This window comes from Tetrahymena thermophila, assembly GCF_000189635.1.
Source record: "Tetrahymena thermophila SB210 genomic scaffold scf_8254581, whole genome shotgun sequence".
NCBI lineage: Eukaryota > Ciliophora > Oligohymenophorea > Hymenostomatida > Tetrahymenidae > Tetrahymena > Tetrahymena thermophila.
In genome coordinates, this window is record NW_002476352.1 from 1 (window position 1) to 14831 (window position 14831).

Here is a 14831-nt window from a genome sequence, read left to right on the forward strand (position 1 = left end):
AAAAGTTAGAATTACTTTTTTTATTTTGATTTAAATATCAAAACAAATTTAAAAGGATAATAAATTGATTAAATTTGTTTGAAAAGGAAAAATTAAATTGGTGATAGAGTAGCATAAAATATAGGATTAGGTTTGAGTAACTGCACTCAACTTACAAATTTAGATTTTAGGATAGGGTAAATTTAACTTACTTTTTTAATTTAATTAAATAAGCTTAAAATTTATTAAATAATTTAGTTTTTAACTTTAATTAAGCGTGATTATTATTTATAAAAGTGTAAATTAAATTGGGGATGATGGAGCTTCTACTATTGGTATTGCACTTGGTAACTGCAAGTTCCTTACTAATCTCACTTTTGATATTTCGTAAAAAAGAATTTATATTTTTTTATCAATAATTTAAAAAGTTAGAATTACTTTTTTTATTTTGATTTAAATCCCAAAACAAATTTATATAGATAATAAATTGATTAAATTTGTTTGAAAAGGAAAAATTAAATTGGTGATAGAGGAGCATAAAATATAGGATTAGGTTTGAGTAAAATCACTCAACTTACAAATTTAGATTTTAGGATAGGGTAAATTTAACTTACTTTTGTAATTTAATTAAATAAGCTTAAAATTTAGAAAATAAAATGCTTTTACTTCAATTAAACGTGATTATTATTTATAAAAGTGAAAATTAAATTGGGGATGATGGAGCTTCTACTATTGGCATTGTACTTAGTAACTGCAAGTTCCTTAGTAGTCTCACTTTTGATATTTCGTAAAAAAGATTTTACATTTATTTATTGATAACATAAAAAGTTAGAATTACTTTTTTATATTTTGATTTAAATGCCAAAACAAATTTAAATAGTTAATAAATTGATTTATTTTGTTTGAAAAGGAAAAATTAAATTGGTGATAAAGCGGTATAAAATATAGGATTATGCTTAAGTAAATGCTCTTAACTTAAAAATTTAACTTTTATCACAGAGTAAATTTCGTTTATTTTTTTTGAAAAAAATTAAATTAAAGTTTTTAAGATGTTAATTAAAATATCTTTATTTTTTTAGAAATTATGAGGAATTTTTTAAATTAAGTGAAATCATCAACTGTAAAAATATAAAATTATTGAAACTTATAATAAAGTAATTACATTTTTTTTTCATTAGATAATTATAGATAAAATTTTTAATATTTCTAAAAAATAAATTTATATTTATAAAAAGATAATTTCCTTAATAAAGAAAAACAGAAATCAAAAGATTAGCTTAAAAAATAAAAAGGTTAGTTAAATTAAATGTAGATGAAGATTGAATTACTAAAATTAATAATTAAATATTAATTTATTAAAATTACATAATTTATAACTATCAATATATAATTATAATAGTTGTATAATCAATATCTGTTTTAATCTTTAATTCCATATCATAAAAAAGAATTGATTAAATAACATAATTTAATTATCATTTTATAAAATAATTAAAGTATTTAATTTATATGCTTTATAGGATAAAATCTTTCTTTTATATCTACTATATTAACCATTTACAAAATAATAACTGTATTAATTTACTTTTTTAAACTTTAAGTATCTTCAATTAATTAGACTTTACAATTTACATTTTGGTCTAAAATAAATAAGAGCTCCATATTTCATAAATAAGAGAGCTTAATAGAATCTACAATAGATTATTTAATTTATATTTTTCTAATCAATCAAATATTAAGTAGCCAATTATTTTTTGAGAATATTAAATTAAATAATAAGTAATATAAGCTAATAAATATTATTTCGACACATAAAATATTTTTAATTTTAGTTTTTAATTTTTATATGTATTTTTATTTAAATTAATTTAATTTTTTTTGACAAACCAAATAATAATTCATTATTTTTTTTGAGAGTATTAAATAAAATAATCCAATAAATAAAAATTTATTTGGTAAACAAATTAAAATTTTATTACTTTATGTTATGTAAGTTAAAATTATTAAGAATTGAGGAAGTAACAAATATTATTAAATAGATATTCACCAGAAAAAGAACAAACATTAATATTTATTTAATATTTTAATTAACAAACTTGTTAGTTTAACTCCAAAAACAAAATTATTTGTAAATAGGATATTTTTGAACAACTTTAATTTTCAAATCCTATATAAAAAAAAAGTCAATAATTTAATTATATTTGAAGATATTTCTATTTATATTTTTTAAGATATTTAATTAAGTTAATATTAACATATTAAATCTTATAAATTTGATGATTTAATTAAATTTAATGGGATTTAACCAGTTAATTAACAAAAAACAATTAATTAATTCAGTGATCTATATTATTGATTTATAATTAATGAATATCCTAAAAATAAGGAATCTACTTCAATTAAAAAAATATTTATTTTATTCTTTTATATATCAGTTTTGATAATTTTAATTCGATTTATAACTAGCAATTCAAAATAATTGTGTTAAAAACTAACTTTTTCTTTTCTGTAAAAATTATAACCTGCTTTTTAACATCAAATTAAATAAATAAATTATAAATATTTTATTTTTGAAAATGTTTTTAGTATTTTTGAATTATTTATTAATTTTTTTATTGAGTAATAAAATAATGAAAATATCTTTTAGTCTATTTTAAGAATATTAAATTAAAATAATCTTAATGGCGATTATTTTTTTTAGTGTTAAACATATAATTAATTATAAGATTATCTTTGTTCTTTTTTGTTTTTTTGGAAACTAGATATAGAGAAACAAAAGCTCGAAAAATTAAAAGAAATTAATATTTTTATTCGTAATTTGATTTGGTCTATTTTATTTATTTATGTTAAAAATATTAAATTAAAATAATCTTTATAGTGATTCTTTTTTTTAGATTTTAAATAGTTAATTAATTATAAGATTATCTTTGTTTTTTTGGTTATTTTTATAAAAAAGAGAAAGGGAAATAAAATATCTAAAAATGAAAAGAAATTAAGATTTTTATTTACAATTATATTATGCATATTTTATTTATTTAATTGTAGTTGATTAAGAGTATCAGAAAAATTAATGGAATTATTAACTAACTGAAAAAATCTAATAAAATTGTGGTTAAAAAGCTAATTTTCTTTTATTTTTATAGCTTGTTTCTCTTTGTTTAGTTTTCAGAGAAAATGAAAAATAACCAAAAGAACAAACACCAGAAAATTTTATAATTATCTATTTTGCATTTACGAATTAATTTGCAGACTATAATTAAATAATTTATAAATAATAAAATAATCAAAAAATTAGCTTTCAATCAATTTTCAATTATAAATAAAGAAAAACTAGTAAAAGAACAAATAATCCAAAAAAGAAGAAGAAGAAGAAAAAATAAACAAATATAATACAGCAATTAATTTTTTTAATTAATCAATAAATATGGTCTATCAAAAGTTGGATTTATTTTCATCTCAATTTCAATTTAATCTTGGAAATTAGCAAACAAAGAAAGCAACTTTGTTTGGAACATTTTTATCAGTGATTGTTGTTACGACAACTTTAGCCTATTTTGTTTATATGATTAATTAGTATGTGACTAATTAATTGCAGCCAACTTTCAGATAATAGAGCTTTGTGACTGAGGAAAACATTGAACTGGATATAGATTAAAATTTAATTGGATATAAATTTAATTATGGAATGCCTACTCTTGGAAACTAGACTTATTTTATAATTATGGCATTTTTTTTTTAAAAAGATAATAATAATATGACAACACTTCCATTAAACACTATTGAATGCACACATCCTAGTTTAGCTGGTTATTTATGCTTTGATTTCTCTAAATTACCTTACACTAAAATGAATTTTGACTCCAAAAATAATATTTAATCTCAAATAAGAATATTTACATATGGATGCAGAGATATCGACTTTTTAAAAACATAGGAAGGAGTTAACTGCGCTAGCTAGAAGGAAATAGATAGCATGATAAATAACCCTAGTTCTAGCATTACGCTAAAATTATTTACTTCTTAGTATAATACATCCTCTTAGCAGATGACATCAAACTACAGAAATGTTGGAATGCCAACAAATTCCGACTTGAACGTTGTCAGCTAAATAAGAGCTTAAAAGTAAGTAACTAATGTCAAGAAAGGAATCATAATTCAATCACAAAACACTTATATGTCTCCGATTTCATACGATTAACAAACCCTTACTCTGGATAGATAAAAAACATTTCAATTAAATGGTATTAATTCACTTAGTATGATTTATTTGTACCTTGATGAAATGGTTTCAGAAACTGATATTTAATACCTTACTTTACCCTCGATTCTCGCTTCTATAAATAGTATATTCAGTCTTTTAATGGTTCTGGGTTACCTTGGCAGGTCTGTCTCTTCAAAATATATCAAAAAGGATTTCTTTATGCTCTTTTTAAAAAATTTGTTTCTAGAAGACTATTTCCAGATTTTAAAATCAAACAATTTACACAATGAACCCACTCAATAATAAAAAGATTAGCTTTAAGAAATTGAAATGAAATCTAATTAATATGAGATCGAGCTCAAAATCGACAATGAAAGAGAAGAAAATTTCTTTGAATAAGGAACTATACCCGAATTTAACAATAAGCTGAAGAAGTCTTTAGATTTAAGAAAAACCAATACGTTAAATTAATTTAATGTAAACGGAACAATCCTCAATTAATCTATTCCTTTAAAGAAGCAAGAAAATAGTCAAACTCAAATTTAGGATGGAAGATTTTTTTCTATCGAAGAAAACACACTAAATCCAGATTCACCAGCACTTATCCAATAACAATAAAATTAAAGAGGGTCAAATCTTAACATGTTCTCAGATAGTGTTTTGTAATCATCAAACTAAAAAATTTAGGACAATATATCAAAATAATCAAGTCCTAAGTCTGCTTAAAAACCAAGTTTTATAGGATCTAACTTTAAAAAGAATTCAATTAAAAAAGCAACCCTAATAAAGCAAGCAACAAAAACGCAGGAATACAGGAGACAATCAGATGAGTTCGACTTTGCCATCAAGAAGCTTTAAGCGATTTAAGACTCTAAAATATCTAACAAAATATAAAACATGGCTTCGAAAATAGTTTGGTAATATTTACTTTTAAATAAATAAAAAAATAAATGAATTTTAATTATTTTTAAAGTTTTTGTAGAAATAAAAATGCTTCAGAGATAAAAGGCTTGGATAAGAAGAAGTAAGAATTGATCGAGTAATAAGTTATGAAAGATCTGGATATATTGAATTTTATAAGAGACATAATGTTTTTAAAGAAAGCGATCATGCTTATCTTAACTAAAGACTAATACGCAGCTGTTTAGCTTATTGGGCTATCCTCTAATTTTTTAGATTTAAATTTAACTAACTTTAACATCGACTAAATGCAGCTAGGTAAAATATTATTGATTGATCGTTTAAGTTATTATTAATGAATGTTTAATTAATAAATAATAAAAAGAGAGCAATTTCAGTCCTTACGAATCTTAGTTTATTATAGCTTAATCAAAAGAACTACAAGAGTAATATCTTAAAAACTTCTTGGTTAGGTGTTCTGATGAAAAAGAAGAAATGAGTAATTTAGATAAAAGAATTTTTTAATCATTTAAAAAAATATGCTGTAAATGAAATAGTAAAAAAATTAAATTTATTTATTTACAAGTGCTTTTTCATTTACTTTATAAGGAAAAATACACATTCCCAAAAAAACTATTTATTTCTTTCATAGAAAAAAGTAAAAAAATCAATTAATTATTTTATTCTCAAAAATGAAAATAGACATTAAACACATAATATTTAAAAATATTTTAGTAAATAAATTTATGCTCATAAATTACATCAAAAAATTTGTTATTGTATTCTTCTTTTTATTCAAAATTGTGATCAAGTTTATTTTGAAAAATATTTCATATTTAAAAATCCTTCATTAAAATAAATTTTATATTGGCTAGGCAATATTAATTTAAATTTCATAGTGAGTGAGTGATTTGATAAAACGAATTTTAATTTGGCTTGTACTTGCCTCTAATACATGAAAAAAATATTTATGTTACGCTTGTAAAAATTTGAATAAACATAAATTATAATTTGAAGTTAGTTTTGATTTTTAATAGCTTCAATAATACAGATAATTATTTATTATTTACAGATAATATATATAAATAAGGTTAATGTCAAGATTTTTTATGTTATTTGTCAAAAAAAACTTGATTAAAAAAAATATTTGTCCAATCTTGATTAATAAGAATTTTTGGTCTTGTAAATTTATAGGTAAGAAATAGATTAATAATTAGCGAAGCAATTAAAAATATTGATTAATTGGTTAGTTATGGAATTTATCAATTGAGAATCTTTAACATAGATAAATTTATAATTATCTATTTGGTATTTATGACTTGCTGCAATATAAATTAATAAATAATTGTGATATCAACCAATCAACCAACTAATCAATCGACTGTTCGTTCATTAAGTTTCTTAATATCTTTAATTCTTAAGAAAGAAAAAAAATTAAAAGAGCAAATAAATAAATAAAGAAGTTAATTAGACATTTAATATTAATATGTTAATTTAAAATCTAGATTTGTTTTCCTAACATTTTTAATTTAACTTTGGTCATAAACAAACAAAGAAGGCTACTTTATTTGGAAGCTTTTTGTCGGTTATTGTTGTTGTGACTGCACTTGCTTATTTCATTTATATGATAAATGAGTATGCGACTAATTAGTTATAGCCGAATTTTAAATAGCAAAGCTTTGTGAGCGAACAAAATATTGAATTAGATATCAAAAATGATTTAGTTGGATATAAATTTAATTATGGAAATCCTTAGCTGAAAAATTAGAATTATTTTGTTGTTCTTGCATTTTTCGCTTAAAAAGTTAACAATAATTCTACTATAATTCCATTAAATACGATTGAATGTAGTCATCCTAGTTTAGCTGGTTATATGTGCTTTGATTTTTCTAATTTACCTTACACTAAAATTAACTTTGACTCCAAAAATAATATTTAATCTTAAATAAGAATCTTTACTTATGGTTGCAGGGATATTGATTTTTTAAAAACGCAAGAAGGAGTCAACTGCGCTAGCTAGAAGGACATTGATAGTATGATAGATAACTACAGTTCTAGTATTTCATTAAAGTTATTTACTTCTTAGTATAACACAACATCCTAACAGATGTAAACTAACTATAGAAACTTAGGAATGCCAACAAATTCCAATCTCAATGTAATCAGCTAAATAAAGGCTTAAAAGCAAGTTACTTCTGTCAAAGAAGGAGTCTTTGTTCAATCATAGAGTACTTACACCTCTCCTATTTCATACGATTAATAGACGCTTACTCTTGATAGAAAGAATACACTCTAATAGAGTGGTATTGGATCTTTTAGTATGATCTACTTGTATCTTGATGAATTAGTATTCGAAACAGATATTTAGTTTCTAACTTTACCTTCGATTCTTGCTAATATTAACAGTATATTTAGTCTTTTAATGATTTTAGGCTATTTTGGAAGGGCTATCTCCTTAAAATATATCCAAAAGGATTTCTTTATGCTTTTCTTAAAAAATTTGTTTATGGAAGATTATTTGCACATTTTAAAATCTAACAATTTACATGTTGAAATTGATTAACAGTAATAAAAGCAATTTTAAAAAATTGAATTAAGATCTAATTAAGATGAAATTGAATTCAAAATTGATTACGAAAGAGAAGAAAACTTCTTTGAATCTGCAATGATTCCAGAATTTAGCAATAAACCGAAAAAGTCCCTTGACTTAAAAAAGGCAACTACTGATACATAAAATTATTTAAATAACAAAGGAACACCATTCAATTAATCAATCATTCAAAAGAAGCAAGATAATAGTACTCAAACTTAGTTATAGCAAGAAGTCAGATTTTTTTCTGTATAAGAAAATACATTTAATCCAGAATCACCAAATCAAACTCTTTAGCAGATGCATCAAAAAAGCTCTAATTTTAGCAATGTATTCTTAGATTCTGGATTTTAGTCATCAGCTTAAAAAATATATGACCATTCATCCAAACAGACAAGTCCTAAATCTGCTTTAAAGCGAAACATAATTTAACCTAATTTTAAAAATAATACAATTAATCAATCGATCCTAACAAAAGAAGCCTCATAAGCATAAAAACAAAGAAAAGAATCTGATTAATATGAATTTGCTGTTAAGAAGCTGAAAATAATTTAAGATTCAAAAATATCTTCAAAGATATATACAATGGCTTCGAAGTTTGTTTGGTAAAATTTCTTTTGAAAAAATTATTTAAAATAAAACAAAAAGTGATATAAAATAATTTTATTTATAAAGTTTTTGCAGAAACTAAGCAGCACCTTAGATTAATGGTTTGGATAGATAGAAGTAGGAGTTTATTGAGTAACAAATTATGAAAGATCTGAACATAATTAATTTTATCAAAGACATAATATTCTTAAAAAAGGCAATAATGCTTATGTTAACTAAAGACTAACATGCTGCCATTTAGTTAATTGGACTTTCATCTAAATTTACAAATTTAAATAATCTAACTAACTTTGAAATAAGCAATGCACAGTTAGGTAAAACATTTCATAATATAATTTAATAATCATGAATTATTTTTAAAATTTATAATAGAGAATGACTTTAGTCCTTACGAATCTCAGTTTATAATTGCATAATCTAAAGAATTACAAGAGCGCTACCTTCAAAGCTTCCTACTCAGGTGTTCAGATGAGTAAGAAGAAATGAGCAATTTAGATTTAAAAATTTTTAAATCATTAAAAAAAATATGTTGTTTATGATACGATGATCATATTTCTCAAGTTATAGACTTATCAACCAACACACACTTTTGATATTAATTACAAGTATTACCTTTAAAATTTTCTTCTTCAAAACTCATTTCAAGTGCAATAAATTGCAAGGATTTGATTGTAAGTAAGAAAGGATCTAACTAATAAAATTAATTATTACTGATAATTTTTAAATTAGTACATTAATCACTAGACAAAGTTTTTCGAAATAGATATTTTCTATCACAAATAATGTTAATTGTTTGTTTTAATGAATAAATATCAAAATGAAAATAAAGAATAATAAGAATTTATATTTTTCTATTTTCAATAATGTAATTTATTTATTTACTTATTCTTGTATTTTTATTTATAAAATAACTAATTGATTTAAATATAAAACAATAATAAAGAAAAAATATTTATCTTACATACCACTTAAATCATTTTATGTTTTATAAAGCAAAAAAATACATAAAATATTGGATTACATTTTGATTGTTATTGTGGGGATTAAAGACAAACACTCTTGCTATTTGAAAATTTTATTTTTTGATTGAAGATTAAAAAATGTGAAAATTATTAAAGTGTATTTATATTATTTAAATGTCCATCCATTCATTATTTCCTTTTAAAAGTTAATTTTCTTTTTATTATTGTTAATTGATCTACACTAAAAGAATTAGATTCAATTGATATTTATTTATCTTTTTAACTTTTTAAATTAACCAAAATAAGACATTATTGATTTATGATAATTAATAATTCATCAACCTTTTTCATAGAGATATGAGATAATATATGAATTATTTTAAATAGATATTAAATAATTTTTAAAATTTTAGAAACCAAAAGATTTTTAACATAAATCCATTAAAATATTCAATAATTTATTAAAGAAGAAAAAATTTGATTTGATCAATTTTGTTTATAAATAAGAAACGATTACTAAATGTATTGATTAAATCAAATTTTCTTTTGTTAATACATTCTTCATTAGTTCTTAATTATTTTAACAAAATAATAATTAGATTAGATAACATATTTTAAAATAATATAGCCAAATATCCTTAAACGAGGCTTAATTAAATAAATATTTAAAAAAATAATAAAATAAATTAAGCTATCATAAAAATTTACCTTTTAATTCTTTAGATAGATTTCTAATTATTTAAATATATTTTCTTTCTGTCTTTAAACATATGCAAATATTCATTTACTTATTTATGAATATATTCATTAATTTATTTATTTTAGTTTATAGTTTTCATTTAAATTTTACTAAAATATCAATAATTTATTTGTTATGAAATAAAAATTATTTTAAAATCAATGATATTTAATAAATTATTTAGAAACCTATTTTATAAAATGATTTTATAATCAATTAATTTATAGAAATAGAAGCTTATTTGATAAAATTATAATATTTGCTTTGAAGGTATCCTACAATTGATTGATAGAATGATAAACAAACTTTTCTTATTATAAATAAATAAATTGATTGATTTTTTTATGTTTATTTATGGAAGATTGAATAAATATGTCATCATAAATCTTTTAGAGTAAAGAATTATTAGATATATAAAGTTTGTTTATTTGCATTCATTCTAAATAGAAATATCAATTCTTATTTATTCTTTAGAATTTGTAAATAGTTTAAAAAAACCTTTAATTTTTAAAGTTAGTCTAGTTAGCAAGCAAATAAAAATGAATTACGATCCAGATGATGATGAAATAGACGTCTTTTTAGATAGCAGAGACTTTGCAAAAAAAGTCTTAAATTATCAAGGTGTTACAGTTGTAGAGTTTTATGCGACTTGGTGTCCACCTTGCTGCCAGTTTTAGCTGATTAAAAAAGAGTATCTTCCTCTTCGAAAAAATAGGAATTATTACAATTGGTACAAAATAGATATTGAAAAGAATTTGGAATTTGCAAAGGGATTTGAGTTAGAGGGAGTTCCTTCTGTATTCTTGTTTTATAAAGGATAAATTATTGACCGCTTTGTAGGTCTTGATCTAAAAGGATTCGATCGTATCAAATAAACTGCATTACAATTAGCCTCATAACCAATACATAGCAACAATTCTTTCGAATGAACAGTTCTTCAACCAATAAATAAATATTTATAGTTTAAACAATAGCAATATAAATTAATGAACGAATTAGTAAACAAATAATATCCAATAAATCATAAATATATTATATAATATTTAAATATAAAAATACACTTTCTTGTATAATTAATTACTCTCTTTAAGTTTCCATAATCTTCTTTTTATAACTTTTAAACCATATATTCTTTTATTTTTTTGTAAATCATTTATCTTCTTTGCTTATAAAAAATGGTAAAAAAGACATTAAACAAGAATCAATAAACAGTTAGATCATTGAATTGTATAATTATCAAAAACATATTTAACGCAAATAAATACTTAACTATTTTTTGCAAATTTATATTATTTATAGGATACAAAAAGTTTTTTAATTAGATGGTTACTGTAATTTTTTCAATTAAAAGTCACAGATCCCTGCAATTATTATTCAAAGAGTTTTTTTTATAGTTTTTTTAGTATTTATTTTAGATATAAATAAATTGCATTTACTTTCGAAGAGATTTGTTATATAAATAATTTATATATTATTAAAAAATCTAGTTTCTATTTAGAAGTTGGTTGATTTAATAATTTAAATTGAAATTTTATTGATTGATTGATTTTTTTATTAATTAGTATTAAAATAACTTAATTAATTATTTGTTAATTTTGTGGTACTTTATTTGTTTATTTCTACATTCTTTTTTTTATCAAACTCTTCTGTTTAATTATTTTTAAAACTTAGATGCATTTTATCACTAATTCATCCATGTTTCTTCCATGAATCGATTGATTTAATCATTCAACAATTACATTTTAATCTTACTAATTTTCATCATCTGCATCTTCGGCTATAAAACTTTTAGCAATATATTTAATGAAAAGAAAGGATCCTCTTTTAAAGTTGACTTTGTTAGACTGAGTACTTAAAGAGAGATTATTATTACATACGAAGACAGAATGTCTTTTGAATTTGTGGCTGCTAAATTGTGGTGTTGTGAGCTCTTCTTTATCAATTTTTTGTTCCTATAAATGAAAATAAGCTCAGATAAAATTGTAATTAAAAAAATTATTTGATTTTTTTTACAAGCCATTCATGTTTGAGCGCTTTTTCTACTGTGATTCTTTTTTCAGGGTCTTTTTAAAGCATTTATTACAATAAATTTATTGCACTGGGATCTATTTATTTATATTCAGTAAAATCCAGCTCTTTTTCACAAATATTTCTGATTGATGATAATTCGTAGCCGCTAGTAGTTTATTATTAAATATTTTAGCTTAATCATAATATGTTTTGTATCAAATTACTTCTCATCTACAAACGGATTATAGCCTAAAAATGTTGTTAGAATAGTTATTCCTACTCCCCAAACATCTACAGATTTGTCATACACCTTTCCTTACAGTACTTCAGGTGCCATATATACTATGTTACCATTTTAGCTATACATTTTGCCATTAACAAGACAATTCCCTAAATCTTTCGAGATAGAAAAATCTATTAATTTGATACTACCTTGGTTATAAAAAATGTTGTTAGGTGTTATATCTCTATGGCAGATATGATTAAGATGGAGATAATTCAGAGTCTGCAAAAGCGATTTTGTAATTTATGACATTTTGTAGTCTATATTTGATACATTAATATAATAGATTTAACATTAATTGAGAAATTAATAATAAAATGAACTATGAAACTCTCTTAAAAGTAAATAAATAGATGTAAAGGATAAGATAAATTGATTGATTAATCAATTATAAATTAATTCATTGATAATTTCCTTCATTTATTTAATTGAGTTTCAAAATTAAAAAAATTACTTGTAAATATATAGCTATCCACAGTGCATTAGCTAAGAGTCAAACCTTCTGCTTTTTCCATGATTATATAGCAAGTCTTTTTTGTAGTGTCTATGTAAAATCCATGGTTTTTGATAATATTTGGATGGTTTAATCCAGAAAGTATCCTCCCTTCTTAAATTATCTTGTTTTATAATTAATTTAATATTGTTTTTCAACTTCTATTCGATATTTTGGAACATTAAATGAACAAAATCAGCCTATTTATTTTTTGTTTCTTACAATCTCTATTAATTTTTGAGTCCAGTTAATTAATTGGATAAATCGATTGATAGATACAGAAATATAATGGATTCAAATAAATCAAATTTATTCAATTTAAATTAGGCTGTTTTTCATAGTAAATTGAACTATGCAATATAAAATATTTATTGTGAAAAGGTTAATAAATTAATTTTTACACTAAAAACTCTTTCTGTGTCTGAATATTTTATTATCTTTACGACTAAAAGCTATCCACTCTTTTTATTTCTACATTATTTAACTACTGAGCTGCCACCCTTTAATTCATATAAAAATTGTTAAATTGTTGAATGAATGGTAAGTATATTTCTAAAGAAATTTACTTCTCCTATTTTTTCTAGTATTTCATAATTCTGATAAAACTCAATAGCAGTCGAAAAGTTTTCTTTCTTATTCATTTTACTGTTTTTAAATCTACTTTATCTAGAGTCTCCTATATTAATTGATAGATTTTTAGCTCTATTGCCTGAAAATGGTCTTCTTTCAATGAAAGTCTGATGTTTAGCTCTTATTTTAGGGTTTATTTCTTCTTACGAGCTATCTAAACTTTCTAACACGTAGCTTGATACTGGAAAAGGTCTGTTTTTCCTAATATTCTATAAAGAGTTCATTATTTATAAAAGCTAAAAAGGCTTTCAATCAACTAATCTATTATTATTATTATTATTATTTGTTAATATCAATAGATTTAAAAATTAAAAAACAATAATCTTTTATCTGAAGCTCTTAATATTTTTAATTGATATCTAATTAAATTTATTATCTTCGCATACATGTTTGTTTATTTTAAGTAAATATTTCTCCATTAAACTAATAAGCTTATTTCAAAGAGCTAACTTGTGCCAATCAATACACATATAAATTATTATATCAACGGCATTTTTATCTTAAATAGTCAAAAAATAGTCAATATGACAAATATAAATTTCTTTAATGAACTTTAAATTTTTATATAAAAAAGTATGAATCAAAAACTATTTTATAGATAAATTTATTCACAATAATTAAGTTAAAAATGATTTTCATTTCTTTTTGAATGGGATTTTCTGCTATATATTTTGCTTTTATTTATTTACTGTTTATTAATTTATTTGTTCTTAATAAATTATTAAAGCTTCTATTGATATTTTCTTTACGAAATTACTTATTACAGCCATGATTTAATTTAATTTAATCATTTAGAATACCAAATTTCAATATTTTGAAATTTGGATTTATGATTGATTTCTTACAAACTAACAAATTCATATTCTCTTTACAAATAAATTAATATTAATCGTAATTTAAATAATTATTAACTGATCAAATTACTAATAAGCCATAACATTTCTAATCTATAACTTAATAAATATCATTTTATTTTTGGATTAAATCATTTCCAAAAAAATTAATCCTCTCCTCTTCATCACTTTTAATCTTGCCAAGATTAGAGAAATTGTGATAATTATTAAAATGTAAATTATTTTTTAAAAACTTAACCAATGCTTATCTCCTCTCATTCAAAATTTCTTAAAATAGATATCAAACACATTATTCCACTTTATAAAAAAATTAAAAATATTAATTAATTAAATGAAAACATTTATTTTAATTTCATTTTACTTATTTTTTTAAAAAATACTTCTTAATTTAAATTAACTATTTTAATTGTTTTGGTTGGTATTTATACATTAAAATTTGACTTTTGCATTTAAAATATTTGATTAGTTTATTTAAAATATCTATCTAAATTCATTTGAAGCCAATTTGTAACTAATTTATAAAATAAATGAAATTTATGTAAGAAATTATTTATATTGTAAATAAAGATCAGATTGAATTT

General features: G+C 21.5%; 5 protein-coding genes across 5 annotated transcripts; 4 read left to right on the top strand and 1 right to left on the bottom strand. All coding sequences in view use genetic code 6, as the record gives it.

The window, feature by feature from the left end:
* Window positions 1–86: 86 nt before the first annotated feature.
* TTHERM_001006349 (caspase recruitment domain protein, putative) lies at window positions 87–1302 on the top strand (the record flags this gene model as incomplete). Its single annotated transcript, XM_012798543.1, has 7 exons — window positions 87–176; window positions 277–366; window positions 489–578; window positions 677–766; window positions 890–979; window positions 1059–1133; window positions 1215–1302. Coding segments are annotated over 7 exons (612 nt in total), but the record flags the coding sequence as incomplete, so codon positions are not given.
* A 2101-nt stretch (window positions 1303–3403) lies between these two features.
* TTHERM_01006350 (AMP-binding enzyme family protein) lies at window positions 3404–5632 on the top strand (the record flags this gene model as incomplete). Its single annotated transcript, XM_001030827.2, has 3 exons — window positions 3404–5097; window positions 5154–5398; window positions 5466–5632. 3 exons carry the CDS (start codon window positions 3404–3406, stop codon window positions 5630–5632), a joined length of 2106 nt encoding a protein of 701 aa, XP_001030827.2.
* An 859-nt stretch (window positions 5633–6491) lies between these two features.
* Window positions 6492–9028, top strand: TTHERM_01006360 (transmembrane protein, putative). Its single transcript, XM_001030828.2, has 3 exons — window positions 6492–8275; window positions 8346–8593; window positions 8652–9028. Exons 1-3 carry the CDS (start codon window positions 6567–6569, stop codon window positions 8816–8818), a joined length of 2124 nt encoding a protein of 707 aa, XP_001030828.1. The 5' UTR covers window positions 6492–6566; the 3' UTR covers window positions 8819–9028.
* A 1491-nt stretch (window positions 9029–10519) lies between these two features.
* Window positions 10520–10909, top strand: TTHERM_01006370 (thioredoxin; the record flags this gene model as incomplete). Its single annotated transcript, XM_001030829.1, has 1 exon — window positions 10520–10909. One exon carries the CDS (start codon window positions 10520–10522, stop codon window positions 10907–10909), a length of 390 nt encoding a protein of 129 aa, XP_001030829.1.
* A 795-nt stretch (window positions 10910–11704) lies between these two features.
* TTHERM_01006380 (plant dual-specificity MAP kinase kinase family domain protein) lies at window positions 11705–13620 on the bottom strand (the record flags this gene model as incomplete). The annotated part of the gene is made up of 6 exons (XM_001030830.2): window positions 11705–11932; window positions 11994–12156; window positions 12215–12533; window positions 12728–12890; window positions 13168–13266; window positions 13333–13620. The coding sequence occupies 6 exons, from the start codon at window positions 13618–13620 to the stop codon at window positions 11705–11707; spliced, it is 1260 nt and encodes a 419-aa protein (XP_001030830.2).
* Window positions 13621–14831: the final 1211 nt, after the last annotated feature.